The sequence below is a fragment of the Anticarsia gemmatalis genome, chromosome 6 (assembly GCF_050436995.1).
Source record: "Anticarsia gemmatalis isolate Benzon Research Colony breed Stoneville strain chromosome 6, ilAntGemm2 primary, whole genome shotgun sequence".
Taxonomy (NCBI): domain Eukaryota; kingdom Metazoa; phylum Arthropoda; class Insecta; order Lepidoptera; family Erebidae; genus Anticarsia; species Anticarsia gemmatalis.
Window position 1 is genome coordinate 5012659 of NC_134750.1, and position 21952 is coordinate 5034610.

General features: G+C 36.1%; 1 protein-coding gene across 1 annotated transcript in view; it reads right to left on the bottom strand.

Annotated features, from left to right (window-relative positions):
- Positions 1-21239, bottom strand: part of Rel (nuclear factor NF-kappa-B family member relish) — a 28309-nt gene extending 7070 nt beyond the window's left edge. The window contains exons 1-18 of the mRNA XM_076115405.1: positions 20879-21239; positions 15083-15225; positions 14542-14687; positions 14248-14353; positions 9977-10109; positions 9345-9449; positions 8042-8153; positions 7181-7362; positions 6491-6537; positions 6234-6311; positions 5651-5882; positions 5281-5321; positions 4144-4221; positions 3334-3477; positions 2076-2185; positions 1392-1567; positions 881-1018; positions 51-229 (exon numbers count right to left, since the gene is read on the bottom strand). Coding sequence (XP_075971520.1) covers positions 51-229; positions 881-1018; positions 1392-1567; positions 2076-2185; positions 3334-3477; positions 4144-4221; positions 5281-5321; positions 5651-5882; positions 6234-6311; positions 6491-6537; positions 7181-7362; positions 8042-8153; positions 9345-9449; positions 9977-10109; positions 14248-14353; positions 14542-14687; positions 15083-15225; positions 20879-21047 — 2319 coding nt within the window. The 5' untranslated portion in view covers positions 21048-21239. The remainder of the gene's footprint in view (positions 1-50; positions 230-880; positions 1019-1391; positions 1568-2075; positions 2186-3333; positions 3478-4143; positions 4222-5280; positions 5322-5650; positions 5883-6233; positions 6312-6490; positions 6538-7180; positions 7363-8041; positions 8154-9344; positions 9450-9976; positions 10110-14247; positions 14354-14541; positions 14688-15082; positions 15226-20878) is intronic.
- Positions 21240-21952: the final 713 nt, after the last annotated feature.

A 21952-nucleotide genomic window follows, 5' to 3' on the forward strand; every position in this document is an offset into this window, starting at 1 on the left:
CGCACGCTGTACGACGCGCCGTGCGCCAGCAGCGTAGCGTAGGTACGTACCAGGGGTATGAAGTCGAGCAAGGTCCTGGTGACGTCGAGGCGGTCGTCGTAGGCGGCCAGGTGCAGCGGCGTGCGGCCGTACACGTCGCGCACGCTGTACGACGCGCCGTGCGCCAGCAGCGCGCGCGTGCTCCGCGCGCAGCCCTCCACCACCGCCATGTGCAGCGCCGACTGTCGCTCTGGGGACAGATGCGCACGTTTATTGCCTGGTTACCTCGCGCTAGGCGAGCGCGGCCAGGTAACGGTTTCGGTAGTCGGATTTGAAAATTTCAAAACGTGATCATAAAAAAAGTTCTTAAAAGGCATCATAAATAGAGGCAGCGGCGATCGCGGCAACACTGTTGACGATCGCGAAAGGAAAGTTTCGGTCGTTCACAGTGTTGACGAACGCTACTTATTATTTCTGGTAATTATCGTTCGGTTACACTTTTCGTCCCTATCGTCAAGACTGTTGACTATTGGTAAAAAAAAGTTTCGTTCGTTCACAGTGTTCATGAATTCTGGTTCTTATTTAAAAATATTGAATTAAATAAAAAATGTCATGGATTTTTTAATATTTTAATGGAATAAGTTAATCTTTTAAAACACAATTAACATTTTCATGTGTTCTATCGTGATGCAACCTTGCATGCCTGAGAATCCGTTTATGACAGATCTTGAAGGTATGCAAAGTTCAAAACCTGCACTTGGCCAGTGCGACTGGCTCAAAGCCTATCCCCTCTCTCATTATGGGAGACCTTTGCCCAGCAGTTGCATTAATGGGTTTAATTTATTGTTATAAAAATATCCTAAATCGGAACAATATAATTTTAACAGTAAGATTCACTTACCACTATTACATTCGTTCAGGTTGCACGGAACATCGTTCTTCTTAATAGCGTCTAGGAGCGGCTCTAAGCAAGACTTATACTTGACGGCGTAGTGAATAGCGTTCAAATCTTTGGCATCTTTCAACATTGGGTTAGATCCTGAAACATTCGGATTCACGAATGTAAGGCACACATATTTTGTTCGGCATCAATCGGCCTAGCCGAGCTGCAAAATCGAATATGTGTAGGTGAGTCGAGTCGGTTTTGATTGAACATAAGTATTGCCGAACCGAGCGTGCCGAACCGAATATGCGTGGTCAAATATAAACGGCGACCGAGAATAATAAATGGTCGCTGTATGCAATCTAACAACTTACTTAATAAGTATGAATTTAATTATAATTTGTATTTGACCCACTTAAAAAAGCAGCGTCTACTCGTGGGCAGAATCCCCCACGGGACCTAGTGTTTTGAAGGAACTAATTTTAAAGTGGCGAGTAAACTCGCGTTACAATAGAATCATGTGACATACCTTTGGCAACAAGCAAAGACACAATTTTAGGTAGATCGTTGAGTATAGCAAGGTGCAGTGTAGTTTGTTGTCTGTCATTGACACAATCGAGCAGGTGCGTCGCTTTCACGTTGTGAATTATCTTCACGACGTACTCCAAACTGGCTTGATTCGAACATAATGTCATGTGAAGGAATCTGAAATTGTAACAGTATTTTAGTATATTTCTACTGCCTCCGTGGCGCAGTGGTTTAGGTCACCACGCCGCTACCATTGCGGAGTCAGTCATTAGGAGTTTTAAACTGATTCATGCACCATTTTAATAAATAATACGGTACCGCAAAGCAAATAAACGTAATAGTTTATTTCATTTTGCCCTTTGAAATACCAGTTATCAGATCGTGGTCTCAGGACCGGTATTAAGATGGATATATTAATACGGACCTAGAATTCTAATTGTGAGTGTTTACAGACATGAATTGTTACACATTAGGTGCCTTTACACACACGCTATATCGCGCGAGAAAGAGCGTGCGTATAAAGGGTGTGCAAGGAAAAGGGAAAGAGCACGCGCCGCGCTTATCTGTTAAGCCGGCGAAGAAAATCGCGAGCGAAGAGCGCGCCGTCTTTCCCGCGCGTAATCTTGTACGCTCCTAAGAACGTGCGATAGAGCGTGTGTGTAAAGGCGACCATTGTAACACTTACGTGTCACCATTAGACAGTCGTATGTTGAACAATCTTTCCAATCGACTCCGGACTTCTTGTTTCTTAAATCCGTTTTTGTTTCTTATCATTTCACATAGATCTTTCACCAACTGCGAAAAGGAAAGTTAAAGTTAAATGTAAATATGAGATATTGTATAGTAATATTACTTTATATTAGGTCGGGGAAAAAGTATTTTCGCATTATAATATGTATGAACTTGTAATAAAAATCTTTTCTTTACACAAAAAAGCTCGAAATTTGGGTACCTAACGAGCTCACTGAAAGAAACCTTATGAACCGTGTACTCATTTGTGATTATTGAAGACAAAGAGATTTTATTACAAGTTCATACATACTATAATGCGAAAATACTTTTTTCCCGACCTAATATTTTGACCTAAGAAACATTTCAAAGTACTCAATAATTAAATAAATACGGGTACTACGTACTTCTTTACATAGAATAAATACTTTTGCACAATACATATTGTTAGTTTTTAATATACAAAACTAGTGGACCGGTTTAATCCGGGTAAACATTAAACAATTATAAACCAAAATAGACCTCGGGACCCGCTTTACACATTAGTTTAAACTGCATGAAAATCGTTCAGGAGATCTTGCGCTGGAGATCAGCTGCTGCAGACGGCTTTACGTACTCTCCGAAGCACTCGTTTCATATAGCAAGCCTTCGCGTTATAGTAGTACTAGAAGCCGCCCGCGACTTCGTCCGCGTGGAAACCTTTACCGTGTAAATCCCAATCCCTCGGGAACTCCGGGATAAAAAGTAGCCAAGTGTTATTCTGGGTCTTTAGCTACCTATATATCATTATATCATTTCATCGTAATCGGTTCAGTAGTATTTGCGTTGAAAGAGTAACAAACATCCATACTGTACATACATACGTACAAACATACATACATATACATCCTCACAAACTTTCGCATTTATAATATTAGTAAGATGATAACAATTAATTGATATATTTAAGACTGCTGACCCGCGAAACTTCGCTTGCGTCACATAAGAGAGAATAGGTAATAATTTACCACATTAATGTAACATTTTTTACTGGTACTCAGCTCCTATTGGTCGTAGCGTGATGATATATATTATAGCCTATAGCCTTCCTCGATAAATGGACTATCAAACACTGAAATATTTTTTCTAATCGGACCAGTAGTTCTTGAGATTAGCGCGTTCAAACAAACAAACAAACTCTTCAGCTTTATGATATTAGTATAGATAATATTTACCTTTTTAACTTCAATGCCATCTTCAGTTTTATAGAATGCACTGTACTCTGCGTTCTTTTTGTTGCTGTCGCTCGTTTCATTGCCTTTGGATGATGGCGGCCACATATTTTGTGCCTCAAGTAAATCTGGGTTACTAGGTTTTTTCTGAAAAATAAAAGTTTTCACTGACATAAATATCAAAATAAATATCATTGTACAACGCACACATGATCATATGATTCCAAACTAACTAGCTTGTACTATGGTAACTGACAAACATACTAACGCATGTATAAATACATATTTACTCATTGTGCAATTATTTGTACTAAGTAGGATTCGAACCCACCACACGCGTTATACGCCGCTGTGATTGTTGCGGCGAAGTGACCACGTTAACCACTGCGCCTGAAGGGCAGTAAAACGTGATTATGCTGTTTAATGATTTTACTTCAACTTAGTTAACGATAGCCGCGCGGATCGATCTCAGAGGTTAAGCCACGCTTGCCGAGGTTGTTCCGTGGATGGGTGACCATCTTACACGTATCGAGTTCCTCCGTGTTTCGGAAGGCTCGTTAAATTGTGGGTCCCGGCTGTCATTTTCGAAGAACTTTGACAGTCGTTAACAGTAGTCAGAAGCTTGAAAGTCTGACAACCAGTCTTATCGAAGGGTATTGTGTTATATCCCAGGTAACTGGGTTGTGGAGGTCAGAATCGGTCAGATAGGCAGTCGCTCCATGTAAAACACTGGTATTCAGCTGCATCCGGTGAGACTGGAAACCGACTCCAACATAGTTTGGAACAAAGGCTAAGCTAATATAAAATAGTTACCTCTTGTTTAATATAGTTGGCTCGCCCGGAGTCAGACACTATCATGGATGGTCGGAATTCCAGACTCTCTAGCACCTTCTGAAAATACATAATATACTTTTTAATGTATACTTTAGTACCATCAAATATATAAGCAAATTGAGAAATCAACAAAACGAAACAAATGTTAAGAAACTGATAAGGGAAGAATTGTATTGAATACTAGCTGACCCGCGCAACTTCGCTTGCGTAACCTAAGAGAATGGGTCAAAATTTTCCCCGTTTTTGTAACATTTTTCGTTGCTACTCCGCTCCTAATGACTGTAGCGTGATGTTATATAGCCTATAGCCTTCCTCGATAAATGGGCTATCTAACACTGAAAGAATTTTTCAAATCGGACCAGTCGTTCCTGAGATTAGCGCGTTCAAACAAACAAACAAACAAACAAACAATCAAACAATCAAACAATCAAACAATCAAACAAACAAACAAACTCTTCAGCTTTATTATATTAGTATAGATTTATAGAAAAACAAATAAAATATAACAGAAATTCGGTGCAGATGATGGTAGAATATTTGGTATATTCCCAGTTGTCCACTCTAACACTGTTCTCTGGGGTGACAACTGGGAATAAAAGTAGGAATTCCCAGTTGTCACCCCGGGGTGACAGCGTAGTGGGGACAACTGGGAATACCGAATATTTGCTACGACTACGTTCTTTTAGACATAAATAATAATTATTAATTTTACACTATACTAGCTGACCCGCGCAACTTCGCTTGCGTCACATAAGAGAATCATAATTTTCCCCGTTTTTGTAACATTTTTCACTGGTACTCTGCTCCTATTGGTCGTAGCGTGATGATATATAGCCTATAGCCTTCCTCGATAAATGGGCTATCTAACACTGAATTTTGAGAATTTTTCAAATCGGACCAGTAGATCCCGAGATTAGCGCGTTCAAACAAACAAACAAACTCTTCAGCTTTATTATATTATTTTACACTATATAACTCATGCCAAGGCTTAGTACTAAATTGAGAGACTATAGTAGCATTCGTTTGCAGTAAGGATGAAGGCTTCAATACTAACATAGCGAAGCGAATTAACAACAGTACATAAATATCGTTAACATGTAATGATATAAAACTTACATCGGCATTGACTCCCAAATCTTCATAGCTCTTCAAATATTCTGCAACACGGAATAACAGGTTAGTTTTTTTTATCTTTATTCCCAAAAAAGGTAGGGGGGCTTTCTTTAATAATTTAAGATAAAAAAATAGGCAATATGCATTTAGCGTATATGTTATCAAAGCAAATATGTAGTTTTTTCGTAATTCTCAATCGTAATCCTAATTAGAATAAAATTTATTGGACATTACGTCACCATTTTACTAGATATTTATTTCGTTAAATCTATGAACTTCTGTTAGTTCTTGGCTGGCTTGCTAATGTGACTAATACAATTCCAGGATATAAAGAGAATCTTTATACATAATTCTTTAATATCACAATACATACCGCTAAAGAACTGTGTCATGCCTTCAGAGAGGATTCTGCTTTCAGGTTCAATTTTCGGCAAATCGTCTAATTCGCCTGAATTCAAGTGCAAATCTGTAATAGGCGGCTCTACAACAGGCAGTCCGGGGGTTCCCTGGGCCCACATTGGACTGGACATTGGCGAAAGACTTGCCTCCGATCCCGCTAGCGCACTCGCCAAATCACATTGGTTCGGCGATGCCGTGTATTGCATCTACAAATATGTATTGATTTATACATAAATTGGACAGATCGTTTCCATGTTTTTTTTAATGTTTATGCAACTCTTAATATAACATTGCAGTTAACTTATACTACTCATATTATAATATACATATGTATGTATGGATGTATGGATGTATGGATGTATGTACGTATGTATTACCGAAAATACTATTAAACGGATTCTAATGAAATTACGTACGCTGACAGCTTATAATCTGGATTTACACATGGATACTTTTTACTTCGGGAAATCTTGTATAAGGTTCTCTGATTCAGTCTATGTTTAAAAAAAATACTATTAAATGTCAATGATTGAGTAATTCACAAATTAAACGCTCACCTGTGTGGAGTACATTGAAAACGCATTTGGGACTGTCGGTACAGCAGTCGTCTCACCAACTATTATATCTTCTTGATGCTGTAAATATTTCTACTATTAATATCTTATATTACCATCAATCAAGCTCTTAGATAGTAGTAATTTAGAAAATTTTCACTATTAAGAAACCTTAATATTTTTATTAACAGACTCAAGGCTAACCTTCTCTCATTGCTAAAAGGAAACTTTTTTAATTCAGAACATTAACAAATACTCACATTTAGGACAGTTAACGGCAAATCAGAAGTGCTCCTTAAAGATCCACCTGAAATACGTAACAAGTTGTAAGTATTTTGTATAATAACAATAGCTACCTTTACACACACACTCTATCGCGCATGAAACAACAATCGCACGCGAAAGAGCTCGCGTGCAAGGGGAAAGGAAAGACCACGCGCCCCGCTCATCTGTCAAGCCCGCGAAGAAAATCGCTAGCAAAGACCGCACTGTTTCCCGTGCGTAATTCTGCATGCACCTAAGAACGTGCGATAGTGTGTGTGTAAAGGTGGCTAATGTCTTAGCCGATATTCGGCTTCGGCGGAGAAATTCAATGTAACTAGCCAAATGTGCACAATACACAAGTGCCCAACGTTTTGATCGAATTGGGTACTTAACGACAGTCAAATCAGCTACTCTTTGTTAAGTAGTTAGTATAGAAATACAGTTTAATGACATCACGAATCAAATGACTGCCTGATAAAATGTTTCAATCTATAATAAACACAATTTCGAATTTATTTAAAAAAAAATAACGTAAGTAGCCTGAGCATTTTAGATGAAACTTCTACGATTTTTCGTTAACCAAGTCAAGTACCCAATTGCATTGACGTGCGCGGTCACAGGCTAGTAAATGTGTGAAACTATCCGAAAATAATATTGAAAATGTATGATATTAGAATACAACTTACTTGAAGAACTGCCGATAGAACAATACGACGAGTTTGTCTTTCGTTTCTTGATCTGTTTGTATGCTTGTTCCGCCTTGAATTTAAAGTCCTTCGGTTCACTCGTACGACCATCGGACGGGCGAACCAGTTCAATAAACACCTGCACATCCACTGGAGTCTTCGGGTCTTTGTATGGCGGAGTCCTTTTGGAACAAATTAGTGAATTAATATAATGTGTAATCTCGTCCTGGCCGATTTCAGCTACGGTAACCAGTTCCATTGAAACCAGCCAACTGCGAAGAACTCTGTTTATAGCGGCTAAGTGTGTACGCAATACACAGGTACCCTCTCTATTTTTTTACTCTTATAGTCTAACGGGACGGCTAAACCGACACGACCAGGCTTTACGTGCTTTCCGAGGCACGGAGGTCTACGAGCTCAACTTCCAATTCCGGGAAATCTTTGAGATTTTTTTATCACATAGCTAAGAAAAGTCTTTCTGACCCGAGCCGGGATTCAGACCCATCAATAGTCATGTCTCTCGGCTGTACTATATCAAGTACTTACCAAGAATAGTGCTTCACACCGAGACAAAGAGTTGTCGGATTAGACATTTTGGAAGTGAATTACTATTGTTTGTATTTTTTTACGTATGTTTGTGAATTATAACACCTCCTTAATAACGAAAACGTTCAAAATATTTTATATTTGTGTAAGTACCTAAGGTTTTTACGTAGTGTTATCGTTTAAAAAAAAGTTACCCGGTAAATGGCGAACTTAAAATTACAAACAGCCTCCAGGAAGCATAGTAGCTCCAAAAGTGCAACAGACAGAGAGACAGATAAAATATTTAAAAATTCGGTATCAGTATCGGTCGCTTACCTGAAAACGATGGCATATTGGTGATGGACATCGCTTTGCATGAATTGTCCTACGCCAGTCCAGCTCCTTTCTCCATTCTCATCCAATTCGAAGAAACGAATCATTATATTCTCTGAAAACATTTACCTATGTTTAGTACATAATAAGCTCTATTCACCTCGTGAATTCCGTTTGTTATCAATATGCTTAACATATATACATACATAATAACACGCCTGTTACAACCGAAGGTGTATACAGAGATACTACGTTGCGCTATTAGCAATGTCCTTAAATAGTTGTCGTATTTAACTTTTAAGTATTAAATAAATATTATTTAAGACAATATATTTTTCAAAACGATTATAAAAAACCATATTTATTGTGTATATAACACAACAAATATTTTTTTTGCACGAGCACATAATATTTTTCTTAGAGCAGATAACTAAAAGTACTTATTAAGTCAAGCGCGTGTCAAGAATAAAAAAGAATACGTCGGTGTGTCCAATAGGTTCCCGCCACTGATAGCCGATTATTTACAAGTACTTAGTCTCGTTTAAAAAATAATACAGTTATAATAACGGTGAAGGAAAACATCGTGAGGAAACCTTGCATGCCTAAAATTTGTTTAATACATTTATTGCGGGCATGCAAAGTCCCCAACCCGCACTTGGCCAGCGTGGTGGACTCAAGGCCTAACCCCTCCCCCTCGTTTGGGAGGAGACCCTTGCCCTGCAGTGGGACAGATATGGGTTATTAAAAAAAAAATAATAAAACAATATAATATAAACAACTCATAGGAAGCGATATTGTAAACTATAAATAGACTCAACAGTGAAATACGTAGAGAATTTGTTTCAATGTATGTATATCATTCTAAGTGGTTTTTTGTTCAGCTATGAGAAGTGAAGTGTTTTGAGAAATGGTACTTTTTTGTTATCGCACCCTACTTCCGAGAACTTAATTGAGATTAGGTAATAAATTAGTTTCTAAAGTGTTGAGCATAAATAACATTTTACAACGTTTGAACGAAAAAATAACACAAATATCGATCACCAAAGCTCTAGGGATTTCCCACCCAAATAAACAGCTGTTGGCATTTTTTTTATTTTGGTCAAATGCTGACTTATGATGGCGACAATGACTGAATTTACCACTAGCTCGGAAAACGGGGAGGCTAGCTAATTTCTGTAATATCATTCTAAATATCTTCAAAGATTTTGGTAACATCCAAGGTATATGGCAACAGGCCTTATAACATGGTCTAAAAATATGGACGGTTTTTTTATTTGTATGAAAAAAAAAGTAATTTTAAACATACTTTTGTTAACTTTCTCCACCAGTATGAAGACATCTTCCCCGCCGGAGGCGCTTCCTGAAGACCGACTTATACGGCATATCTTCAAATCGTTTGTTGCGGCACTCTCTGCACAAATATAAGTATACTATAAGATACTTTACAAATAATTATTAATAATATAGAAATAAATACTTCATTTAAAATAAATACCAAAAAGGGTAGAGATATTCCTCCATGTATCAATATATGTATAATAAATAGTGATCTTGGCACAGGACAGACGGATTTGGATGGAAAGAGGGGAGGCCTTTGCCCAGCAGTGGGACACATAAGGGGCTAATAAAAAAAAATTAAAAAAAATAGTGATCACTTGCTCTAACGATAAAGGAAAACATCGTGAGGAAACCTTGCATGCCTAAAATTTGTTTAATACATTTATTGAGGGCATGCAAAGTCCCCAACCCGCACTTGGCCAGCGTGGTGGACTCAAGGCGAGAGGAGACTCTTGCCCTGCAGTGCGACAGCAATCAATTAAAAAAAATACTACACACTGTTGGGTACAGACCTCCCCTTCTGTACGTCCTCCGAGGATACCGTTACAAAATTATCACTTGCTCTTAATAGTGGCAGTAAAAAAATATTATATAACTTACTCATATTATGTATGGGTTCGGAAAGTACAGGGTCACATATTTCTTCGCCGGTGTGGACATCGTGAGCGCTAAATTTCAACCTCACTATGTTCAAATTAATAGTCTTGGCCATATTCTCACATTTTGTTTGAAGCTAGAAAATAATAAATCAATAAGTTGTATTCACAAAGTACATACCGCAGTCCGAGCAAAAGTACATTTTGGGAGATGATTATTTGTTTGAATTCTTCGTGTCGGATTGCGAAGCTTAACGGAAGAACAACGACGTGAGTATTCCCGCACAACTCTATCGCGGTACTGTGGTTGAGGCTCGAAAGCCCACGACGACACCAAAAGCTCTTTACTCTGGAACTCCCGTCTACTACATGAAGTCCGTAGAAAGGAAGCCGAAATTATTTTCTAAAATATTCATGTACTACAAATAGCCACATAATGTAGGTAGAGTTTAAATACCAGCAACATTTATATGATAAACTACATATATTAGGTCGGGGAAAAAGTCTTTTCGCATTATAGTATGCATGAACTTGTAATAAAATCTCATTGACTTCAAGAATCACAAATGAGTACACAGTTCATTAGGTTTCTTTCAGTAAGCTCGTGAGGTACCCAAATATCGAGATTTTTTGTGTAGAGAAAAGATTTTTTACAAGTTCATACATACTATAATGCGAAAAGACTTTTTTTCTCCGACCTAATATTATGTCGTAATCGAAGCTATGTTGGAACTTGACTTGTTACTACAGTCTTCGTTTAAAATTCGTATTCTGCAATCCTCTATTTTCCAAAGCATAAAATCCTTTTTTTCAGGGATATCTATCGATCAAATAAGTAACACTACGTAAGATAATAGCAGAATGTGAAGTCCTTCAAACCGAAATGTCTTATCTTCTTAAAGTAAAAAAGTCGTATAGAACATGTCCAAGAAAATTTTAATGATATAACATAAATCCTTGTAAACAACGGTTGTATTACAGGAAGCGCCCACATAACAATGCATTATTACAACCAAACACATGCGTCAGTATACTCAGTATACTACCTAAATATTAGCTGTTCATTGCTTATTGTTACACTTACATATCGCACTAATATTACAACAGTGTAGTAACTCAAAATACGACGAACAACTTCAACTAGAATTAACACTAGATAACCATACCAATTTTATTAGTAACATAATGATCTCTTCTATTTAATTTCTAACACTCTAAGAGCATTTAGGTTTTTGTACCCATTAGGTATAGGGAGTAATAAACAAGTTACTCGCCAATTATGATAAAAGATGTATTGTGAGTTACAGCACTATTGTATTATTAGTGCGATATGTTATTATAATTACAATGAAATCATCTTATATGGCCGTAGCACACGTTTCGGCTCGGAAAGGAATAATCGCAACGCATCGTAACAACTCAAGCCGTTAAGTATTGTTTGTATGAAACTACCTGCGCACAGTAAACGGAATCGTAACGTAAGCTTTACGTAAGCCTCGGGACAAGCCGATTATTTCCTGAGTTGATGTCTGCTGTGACCTTTATACTACGGATGAAGTCTCAGAATAGCATTATTTAAACTTATTTCGTTAAATGCGTGACTCTGTTCGCATGTACTTATAGTTATGTGGCTTATTTAGTTCCAGTTACCATGGGATTTCCGTCATAAAAATTAACTTATGTCCTCTCTCGGGTCCCATGTTATCTTTGAACAAAATTTCATCCAAATCGGTTCAGTAATTTAGACACGTAAAAGAGACCTAATAAATCTTGCAAAACGGTAGAAAAATGTTTTAGCAAGTTAACATAATAAACATGAATCACTCATATAGCTTTGCGCAAATTAAGATATTTTTACTGCAGGAAATGCTCGTGGCATAAGAGCGTTCCTAATGAACGAATTCGCGATAAGGTAGTGTTGCCTACATATTGTGAATACTAATAACTTAAGGTCCTTAAGACCTCTTTATATGGAAGCGGTATTAGGTATATTATGCGCGAATAACAATTCGAAGAACTACAGTACTTTGCCTGCCTCCGAGGCGCAGTGGTTTAGGTCACCACGCCAACACCACTGCGGCAGGAGGTTGTGGGTTCGACCCTCACGAAGCAATTATTTGTGCAACCCACAAATAATTGTTTCGGGTCTGGTTGTGCTTTGTGGACGTTGTTTGTATGTTTGTAAAAGTCCCCGCGACACAAGAGCAATTCTTAGTGCGGGAGTTGTCTTTTTTTAAACAAAACAAAAAAAACAAAACAAACAAAGTACTTAATTGAGCTTATTTAAAGAAAATACGCAGTCGTGTCAAAAACTCCTCATCACAGATTGTGCTCACCGGTCCGGTCATTCCATAGATGGGTGAGAGCATAGTGGTATTTGAATTGGGCATCTCCGTGCGTCGGAAGGCACGTAAAACATCGGTCCCGGTTGTTGTCAATTAAGATAACAGTCCTTAAGCCACGTCAGAGGCCTTCGGGCGGCTTGAACAACTATAACACTAGGTTGACCACTAATCATACGATAAGAAGAAGAAGATTTCATGCAATAACATATTTTTAATCTCATTGTTATCAATGAAACAGAAATAAGTTATACTGTTTACCACAATCTTAACTTATATTGCTCATGACCACAAACCTACGTCGTTCGGGCACTAAATGTACAGTGAAAATACTGGTTTCAAATTTCAAAACCATTGATTTGTACCATATTATTATTTTAGCGAATGCTATTTTGTAACACGTCTTTGGTAGAGCACGGAACGTTTTGTACTGCACCTTTTGTAATCCTACTAATATTACAAATGCGAAAGTTTGTGAGAATGTATGTATGGATGTCTGTTACTCTTTCACGAAAAACCTATTGGAGGGATTTTAATAAAATTTGGTACACAGATTGGTTTTAATCTAGGTTTACATAAGTATAGGTACTATTTACTTCGGGAAGTGTTACCACGCGGACGAAGTCACGAGCGCGACTGTTAAGTATCGCCTTATTACTTCCATCTTTGGTTGTAACATGTCATACAAGAGAGGGTCAGTGTGTATTTTTTATTTCAAGCTACACGTTCACCGAGTCGTAATCGGGGTGTACGGTTTTTGAAGTTTGTTTGCTTTTATACTATTTATACTAATATTATAAAATTGTAGAGGTTTTTCACGAACTACTGGTGCGAATTGAAAAATACTTTAGTGTTGGATAGCCTATTTATTGAGGAAGGCTATAACATCACGCTACGACCAATAGAAGCAGAGTATTAGTATTTTTTTTTACAAAAACGGGGAAAACTAAGACCCATTTTCTCTTATGTCACGCAAGCGAAGTTGCGCGGGTCGGCTAGTTTTAATAACGCAGATATGCATACTATGAGATTTTATTACAAGTGCATACTATGCGACGCAATGGACGCTTAACTTTAGTGTGTTATATGTATATGATAATATGTATCTAACAGGAAAATGTAATCCCCCTTTGATCGGGGTGCAGTAATGATCGTCATAGAACTACTACCAATTACACTTGAATTTTATCATCAATACTTATCATGTTCAAATAGATTTAGGTAAACTGAGTTTAAATATTTGCAAGTAAAATTGAACGTTATCCTACTTATCCTACTAATATTATAAATGCGAAAGTTTGTGAGTATGTATGTATGGATGTTTGTTACTCTTTCACGATCGATTACGATGAAATTTGGTATATAGGTAGCTGAAGACCAAGAATAACACACAGGCTACTTTTTATCCCGGAGTTTCTCGAAGGATTGGGATTTACACGAGAAGGGTTTCCACGCGGACGAAGTCGCTGGCGGCCTCTAATAAATAATAGCTGCGCCCATTTTCTGAATGGTAGTTCAGTTCTGATTAGGAGCCAGCAATCAGGTAGTTGACTTGGTTACCGAAAAATTATTAAACTTGTCCTCGTAAAAGGTTCATCTAAAATGCTCAGGCAATTTTTTCTTTCATGAATAACGTTGAAAATGTAATTATTAGGTACAGACTGAAACATTTTATTAGGCAATCGCAAGAGTAGCTGATTTGACTGATAGTCGACTTCCCTATTCCCATGTCGGGAAAAGTGCTATTATGTTCTCAATAAAAGCTCGGAGTTAGGTGTGTAGTACTTATATAAACACGTTTATACAAAGATTAAAGAATCACCAACAGTACAAACGGCAATATGAGGGTAAAGGTTACCTTTGTCGAAAGCTTTAAATACAGAATGCCACTTAATAAAATATGAAGGTAAATATGGAGGTAATTAGTACTTACATCACGCACGTTTACGTTCGGATTCCTATTTTTTTCTAAAAGCTTCTTCAACAAGAGAGCAGGTACATCTTTCTTGGCTGTATGAATAATACCAATACCACCAAATCTAAAACGTAAAAAAAATACAGCGTAGGTACTCAACATGGTTCTTCCCCATTGTTTTTAGACTGACGATTATCGAAATTATCAATTAAGCACTTAGTCATCGAATAATACTGGGAATTTAACCCAATAATTTGTTTACCATTTTGATAATAAAAATTGTATTAACAGCCTTTATTTTGTTTTACTTACGCCACTCTATAGCTTCCCTGTTCAGGTACTAGTTGGCTCACATCTCTGTCCTGCTCATCTTCAAGAAGCTTGTGGGGATGCTCCTCTGGGTTATTGTGTTGAGCCAAGTGACACCTGACCAATGCTTGACCGGGGTAGTTCACCAACTGTGCTCGAAACAAGCAGATTTTTTGGAACAAAAACATCGCAAGTTTTTGCATCTTTGTGATAGATTGCTAACGCGCACTAAGAACACATTATGTTTGCAAAATCTTTATATTTTTGCTATGAATTCTTACATGTAAAACTAGACTACCTACGTAAATAAAGTGTGTGTGACAGCCTAGCCTTTCATCCAATTATGTTGGAGTCGGCTTCCAGTCTCACCGGATGCAGCTAGATACCAGTATTTTACTTGCAGCGACTGCCTACCGGACCTCCACAACCCAGTTACCTGGATTATAACGCGATACCATTTGGTACGACTGGTTGTCAGACTTTCAAAATTCTGACAACTGTTAACGAAAATACCCAAACACCTAAAAAAAAACGAATAACTCACCTCAACAGTAGGATGCGTTTTGGTCTTGTTTGAGCCATAAGACTTGCCAAGCAGGCAGCCATGTGTGCCAATCATCTCACTTACGTAACGGAACCGAAAGTGATTTTGCGGCTGCTCAATGATTTGCAGGAAAGGCCGCGTTGCTGTATAAAACCAAAGAAAATTATTATGTTAATAAATTTTATTATTAATTTCGTATACAGGGAAAATTATACTAAACTAGACTTCGAGCACACATACTGAGGCTTTTTTAATGTTTATTCTCTGTTGTATGACATAACAAATTTTAATAAGCAATTAATAAAAATAATTATAAAAGTAATTACGGAAATAATAATTATAATCCATTTTTCCTCAGACAAACTTTCACTTTCAACTTTGAAGACAAAAGGTATTACATAACTTTTAGATTAATGATATTGCTTGATTACAATAAAGGGTTGCTAACATTAATAAATATCTACAGTAGTATGATAAAAGAATTCTGCTTAGTATGTGCGAATTCAACATGAGATTTGAACTCATATTTACTTAGCTGAATATTATTATAATGATACACATATACTTTTGCAAAGTTTTCTAAATCAATGCATAGGGAACTTATTGTATCTATAGTATACTCCCATATTAAAACCATTATATCAAATCATTTTTATAGATATACCAATCTCGTAGAAAAATCTGAGTAAATTATTGGAAAAAAAAAAATATTTTTGCCCCATAATATTAGTTCAGGTCCTAGAAATATGTTTGAGTATGTATACATCTTTATATATATAATTTTTCTGTAAGTGTGTATGTCACTGAACTTCACTTAAAAGACTGGACCGATTTTGATGAAATTTTTTGTGTGTTCAAGGGGATCTGAGAATGGTTTATATTCACAATTTTGTCCGCTGGACAATGTTTTTTTAATTAATTTTTAATTTATTAGTAGTTGTTGATTTAAGAATGTTTTACATTGGATCCGACAGACGGCGCTACCATTGCAGTGTCAAATATTTTTAGTCTGTTGTTGTTGTCCATTTATCGAGGGGGGCTTAGGCTATATATCATCGCGCTACGACCAATAGAAGCAGAGTAGCAATAAAAAATGTTAAGGTGCCCCGGGGCAAATGTAACTACAAAAAATAAGGTTCCAACTTTGATTTGGTGCAGCTTAATTGTTATTGTAAATTTAATCTGTAACATTAATCTGCATGATTAACTATTTCATTAATATTACATGTAACCTAGTTTTAAAAAGGAAGTCTGTCAGGAATTGACAGAATTTAACCATTTTCTAGTTGCGGTAGAAAAAGTTGCAATTTCCCCAATAAGGGGCTAATGCAACTAATATCATTCGTCGTTTATCTGTTGGTCTTAAAAATATACAAATACAGAAATATTCAAAGAAGCATTATAACGCACACGAATTTGAAACGTATGTTAACGTGTCTTAGCTCAGTTTCGAGAAAAATAAATATTTTCTTACTACAGGGATAATTGCAACTATTTACTTAATAGTTAGTGTTGTGACTTACTTATCACTTTATCGATATTTGAATTTTATTGGATGTTTGTTAAGAGAGAAAATAACAACAGAATATATATGGCACAGTCTTTTAATAGGAAAGTAAAGTAGGTAACTTACAAGTTATCAGTCTCAGTTACATTTAACAATCACAGTTATAAAAATCACACAGACTTTGTCTTGTTTTAAGGAACATTGTTACATTTTAATTTGCTTAGCAGCTGCATATTAACAATGGAAAGTAACAAAACTTAAATTCACTATTAGAACATCCAATAATCACAGTAAGAAAATCATAAACATAAGAATCACTTGTTTATAAAGAACATTAGTGTTATTAAAAATAAAAAAAAACAGTTTTTTCCATTACTGAATGAATGTAACCTGCTATTTTTGCTTCCGTATCTTTGGTGAAAACAGTAGGCCTACCGCGATACGACTTTTTCACTCCTCGTGATCCGCGTAGTCGGTGTACCAAAGTAGACCTCGGAATTCCATAGACCTCGGCTGCTTGATACGTGTTAAATTTTTTGCTTCTGATATCTTCCAATGCTAAATTTAGTTGATCTTGAGAATATTTGATTTCTGTTTTTCGTATATAATGCCGGACCATCTAAAACAATAGATTATACTGATTTATGAATCTAAGGGGCTAAAATCGTTCGCGAAGGTTGCGTTTTTATTACTTGATCCCGGTTTCTGAAGTACATGCCGGTAGTTTAAACTCTGCTTAGCGCATTAACGTATGTATTCTATTACTACATAAAATTACCTCAGAAACAGGGCATAAGTCATTTAGATAGATAGATAAATTCTTTATTGCACACCAATAAACAAAAGAAATAACAATTTAGCTAAGTTCATTAAAATATTAACAAGTCCTTGTAAGTTACATTTATTGAATAGTTGTTAGGTACTTAATATTGGACAGCCGAATACGCGTATCTGATAATATCACAGACGCGCAATCCTAGTTACATCCATTTTATTTGGAACCCGGGGTCCGCTTACTGGTCTAACCAGATTTGACTGAATATTCACTTTTCTACAGAGCGACTGGCGTCTGACCTCCGCAACCCAAAGGGATAGCGATATTCCATGGCTTAGACCAGTGTCAGCATTATTTGAAAGGTACTGATACCCAATAACAACTGTCAAAGATCGTCATGACAACCGGGTCCGACGGCTTAACGTGCTCTCCGAGGCACGGGACAAGCGATATTTAATTATTTAATACGCACATAACTCTGAAAAGTCATTGGTGCGCGCCGTGGGATCGAACTCGATACCTTCTGCGTTGTAGTCCGTTGGTATACCTACTAGGCTATCGCTGCCTTCTTTACTACAAATTATGTACCTAGTCAAATATTAAAAAAGTTATATTTCAGGACTCAAGCTACCTCTACGAAAAAATAAAAATATTAAAAATCTATGCAACAGTTATGTTGTGAAAAACACACCTTTAAGATGTCCTTAATATAACAACAGCAGCTAGTATTTATCATATCATAATTATTGATACCTAATTTAGTACTTATTTTTCATAGAATTAAATCATCGACATGGTACATCACTATGGTTTCATGATTTCATACAGACCAACACGGGGGAAATGCAACTAACCTCAAAGTTGCAATTACCTCATTTTAGGTTATTATCAGGGAAAATGTAACTAAACACATATTTTTTTATAGTATTATCGGATCTCTAAGCAAAAATTAATGTAGTTACTTACCTTTGTCAACAATATACTCCACATAAAACACAAGCAATAAAACACACTAAAACATATTTTTTATAATTTTTTGTCACCACCTGCCTTTGTACAAAATTGTTTTAAAATGGCGATTTGACAGATCAACCTGTTTTATCGTCGTTTTATGTTACTGTGCTGCCACCTATTATTTTAATGCAACTGTATCGTATGCTTAGTAATCTAGAGATGGCGTTATATATAAAAAAGCATTAAATATATTATAGGAGATATTCGTTTTGGTTACAATAGCCCCTTGGTTGCTATTGCCCCGGGGCACCTTACAAAAACGGGGAAAATTTTTAACCATTCTCTCTTATGTGACGCAAGCGAAGTTGCGCGGGTCAGCTAGTTACTTATAAAACCTCATAAACGACTGGACTACTGGACGAAACTTTGCAGAGCAAGGCTTGCTAAAGTCATATTCAGTTAAGCATTAATCGGAATAGCCGGGCAGCAAAACCGAATATGTGTAGATGAAACCTGGCACAAGCCGAACAAATGCGTCGAGTATGTTTTGTTGTTCGATAAATATTGGCAAACCAAACATGCCAAACCGAATATTTACATAGCAAGTTTAATTGACCACATCCTAGTGAAGGATATAAGCTGCTTAACAAGTTACGAAAGTCATAGCTCTGAGATTTTTTTTCTTATTTTTTTTATATAATATTATTTTAAATACTAGTGCAAATATTATATACACTATGCTGATAGATGTTAGTATGTCCCATTGCCTATGTGTATGATAATTGACAAGTAATATGACAAGATGTATGGATATGAATGAAGCAAGGGAATTTTGTAATAATCAATCAGTGTATTTTGGTCTCTGCCTACTGTTTTGGGAAATGGGGTAATATTAAGTATGTAGAAAAGTAATAATCAAGCCTACTCTACAGACAATACTGTAACTTAATAATAATCCAGTAAATAAACCAGTGTGACCAGAAATAAAAAAATGTTGCCATCATTTTACTGGTATCTACTAGCATTATGAAACATTTGTCATGAGTTACATCATATTTAATAGATTGAAAATTACACAGTAAAAATGATGAGGGTATGAAAGACATATTATAGCATACTTTGACTATGAGATACCTATAAAATCAAATTCAAAATATCATTTGTAAATATAAAAACATACAATGTATTTGAAATAGTCATGTAATTTTTTAACCCAAAAAGCTTACTTTAAAAGTGTGTAAAAACTGGTTACTTGAGAGAAGGTGCCACGAGAAACTCAAAACTTGCTCATTTGTTGTATTACGTATAAAGGTATAACATTATATTGCTTGCCTACTTTTTTACAATTTCGTTGCACTGTGATATAATGCACACACGTCCGTGATTGAAACCAAAGATTAGTAATATTACATGCCATCCTCTAGTCAAAAGCGAGCCTCAGAATTATTCTTCAAGTTAGTTTAATATTTCTGTGGTATATGAATAAGTTAATAAATGTTGTTATGTGTGACGTGATGTACGTCACAGTATCCCTGATAAGAATTATTATTCAACTAGTTCTACACTTTATTGATTCACAACATTGTATGTATTTATCTGAAATTTATTATTAATATTCCTACAATGTAACCACAATTATGGTTTATGGATCTAGTACGCAACTAGTACATTACTATAGTAGGAACTTTACTATCGTAGCCAGCCAATTCTGTTACTACAGCCAGTATAAAAATATCAAGCATTCTGAGGTAAAAAGTGTGTTCACATTTTTTCCCATATTCTATAATATGCTGAACTTGCAATGCAAATGATGATATGAATCTCATATTTAATAACACAATCGACTCCAAACATTTTTGTTCCTCTTAATGTCTGTTTGTGCTGTATTCAATAAATGATAAAAAGTAATAGTTTGATAGCATGCTATGTGGACAGTAATGTTTGTATGTAATATGTGGATAGGCAATGGTTAGGGCATGCCTTGAGTAGAACATAATATGGAGAGATCAGCATAATTCTACTTACCAGCAATGTAACTTGGCATGATAATTATAATTAGTATATTATTGTGTTCTAATGTACTATAAAGCACATGACTTTAAAGTTTAATCAATAATGTTTCAGATTTTTTTGTAAGTAGGTAGTATAAGGAAGGCAAAAGGAATGCTTTGTCTAGCATTGGGACACAGAAGAGGGCTGAAAAAAACTGTAAGAAACTAACACACACATAATCTCACATTCTGCCATAGAAAGTTGAATAAGTAAACACAGATTTACAGTTATGAGGGGAAAAACCATTTATAACAATATTTAAAACCACTATTGCATAAATTGACAGCATATCTAACCAACTTTGCCAAATAATATTATGATTTTTCCTCGAAATTTAATCTTACAAGATATGGAAAATCATCCAGAAAACAGTGATATGATATGACTTATAAATAGTATACCTAGAGGTCAAAAAATTAAGTTTATATAATACAGATTATACTTGTCGATTCTGGGAAACTCGCGTTATCACTATCGTGCTATAGAAACAGAAATGCGTTGTACTCACCATGTTTCAGAAACTGTCTTTTGTTGTCAGCGCAAGTGAGTTCAGTAAGACCTGATGTTAACTGCGGCACTTGTTGCGACGGAGAATCGTAGGGTGAATATCGCATATTATACGACGTCCCAGAACTAGAAGAATCGCTCATGTCGTGATCACTTGGACTGGAAGACATCCTGACAATTGTTTTTTTATCACTTCAAATACCTCTTTACACTATTAATTAAATGGGGAATAGGTTGGAGATAAATTATACACTTGTGTGTGTACAAATTCACTTGTAACACTTGAACTATCACTTCCAGGACCTGCACAACCGTTCGTGAAAGAGACACAAGCAATGTTTTTAGTTTGCGACTTTTTGACATCACCACTTGACAGATGTATAATGTTGCTACATCCGACACAACTTTTTCCGTGTTTTATATCGTTTATTCAATAACTTAGCTACCAACAAAATAAACTTACAGAATTAAAAATAAATTGGGACAGTACATAAATAACCAAAAGTGAGGTTACGTCATTGTATAAGTATTGATTGCGGACCAAAGTAATATATTATTGAAACTAGTTAGAACATTACATTTTCGTAAAGTATAAAAATCTTCTCGAACTAGGTACTTTGATACAAAAACACCTAGTAATATTTCGTTGATAAGTGCAATTAATGATCCAGACAAAAATAGGACATATACAATGTGTGTAATATTTCTGCACATTTGAGGGTAATTATGATACGCTGGTATTACCAATGTGGTAATTGAACACTGACGTTATCAAACACAAAGCCGGGGAAGAACCAGTACAGTGACTCACAAAAATCCCCGCATCTATAGATGTATGTATCGTTCAATATGATGTGCTATATAGAGTGCGGTTTATAGTTATATTTATGTTAACAAATGCGTGCTGGCACAATGTGCTTCAACAAATATTACTCATTTCCGAGAAAAGGGGAACGAGTGGTTAGAGAAGATTATTATTAGGATATCGCACTTTATGCAGAAAAAGAATAGTAGGCCATTTTAATCCACATCATTATAACTTTAAAAAAATATTTACTTAAATATTTTTAGCAGC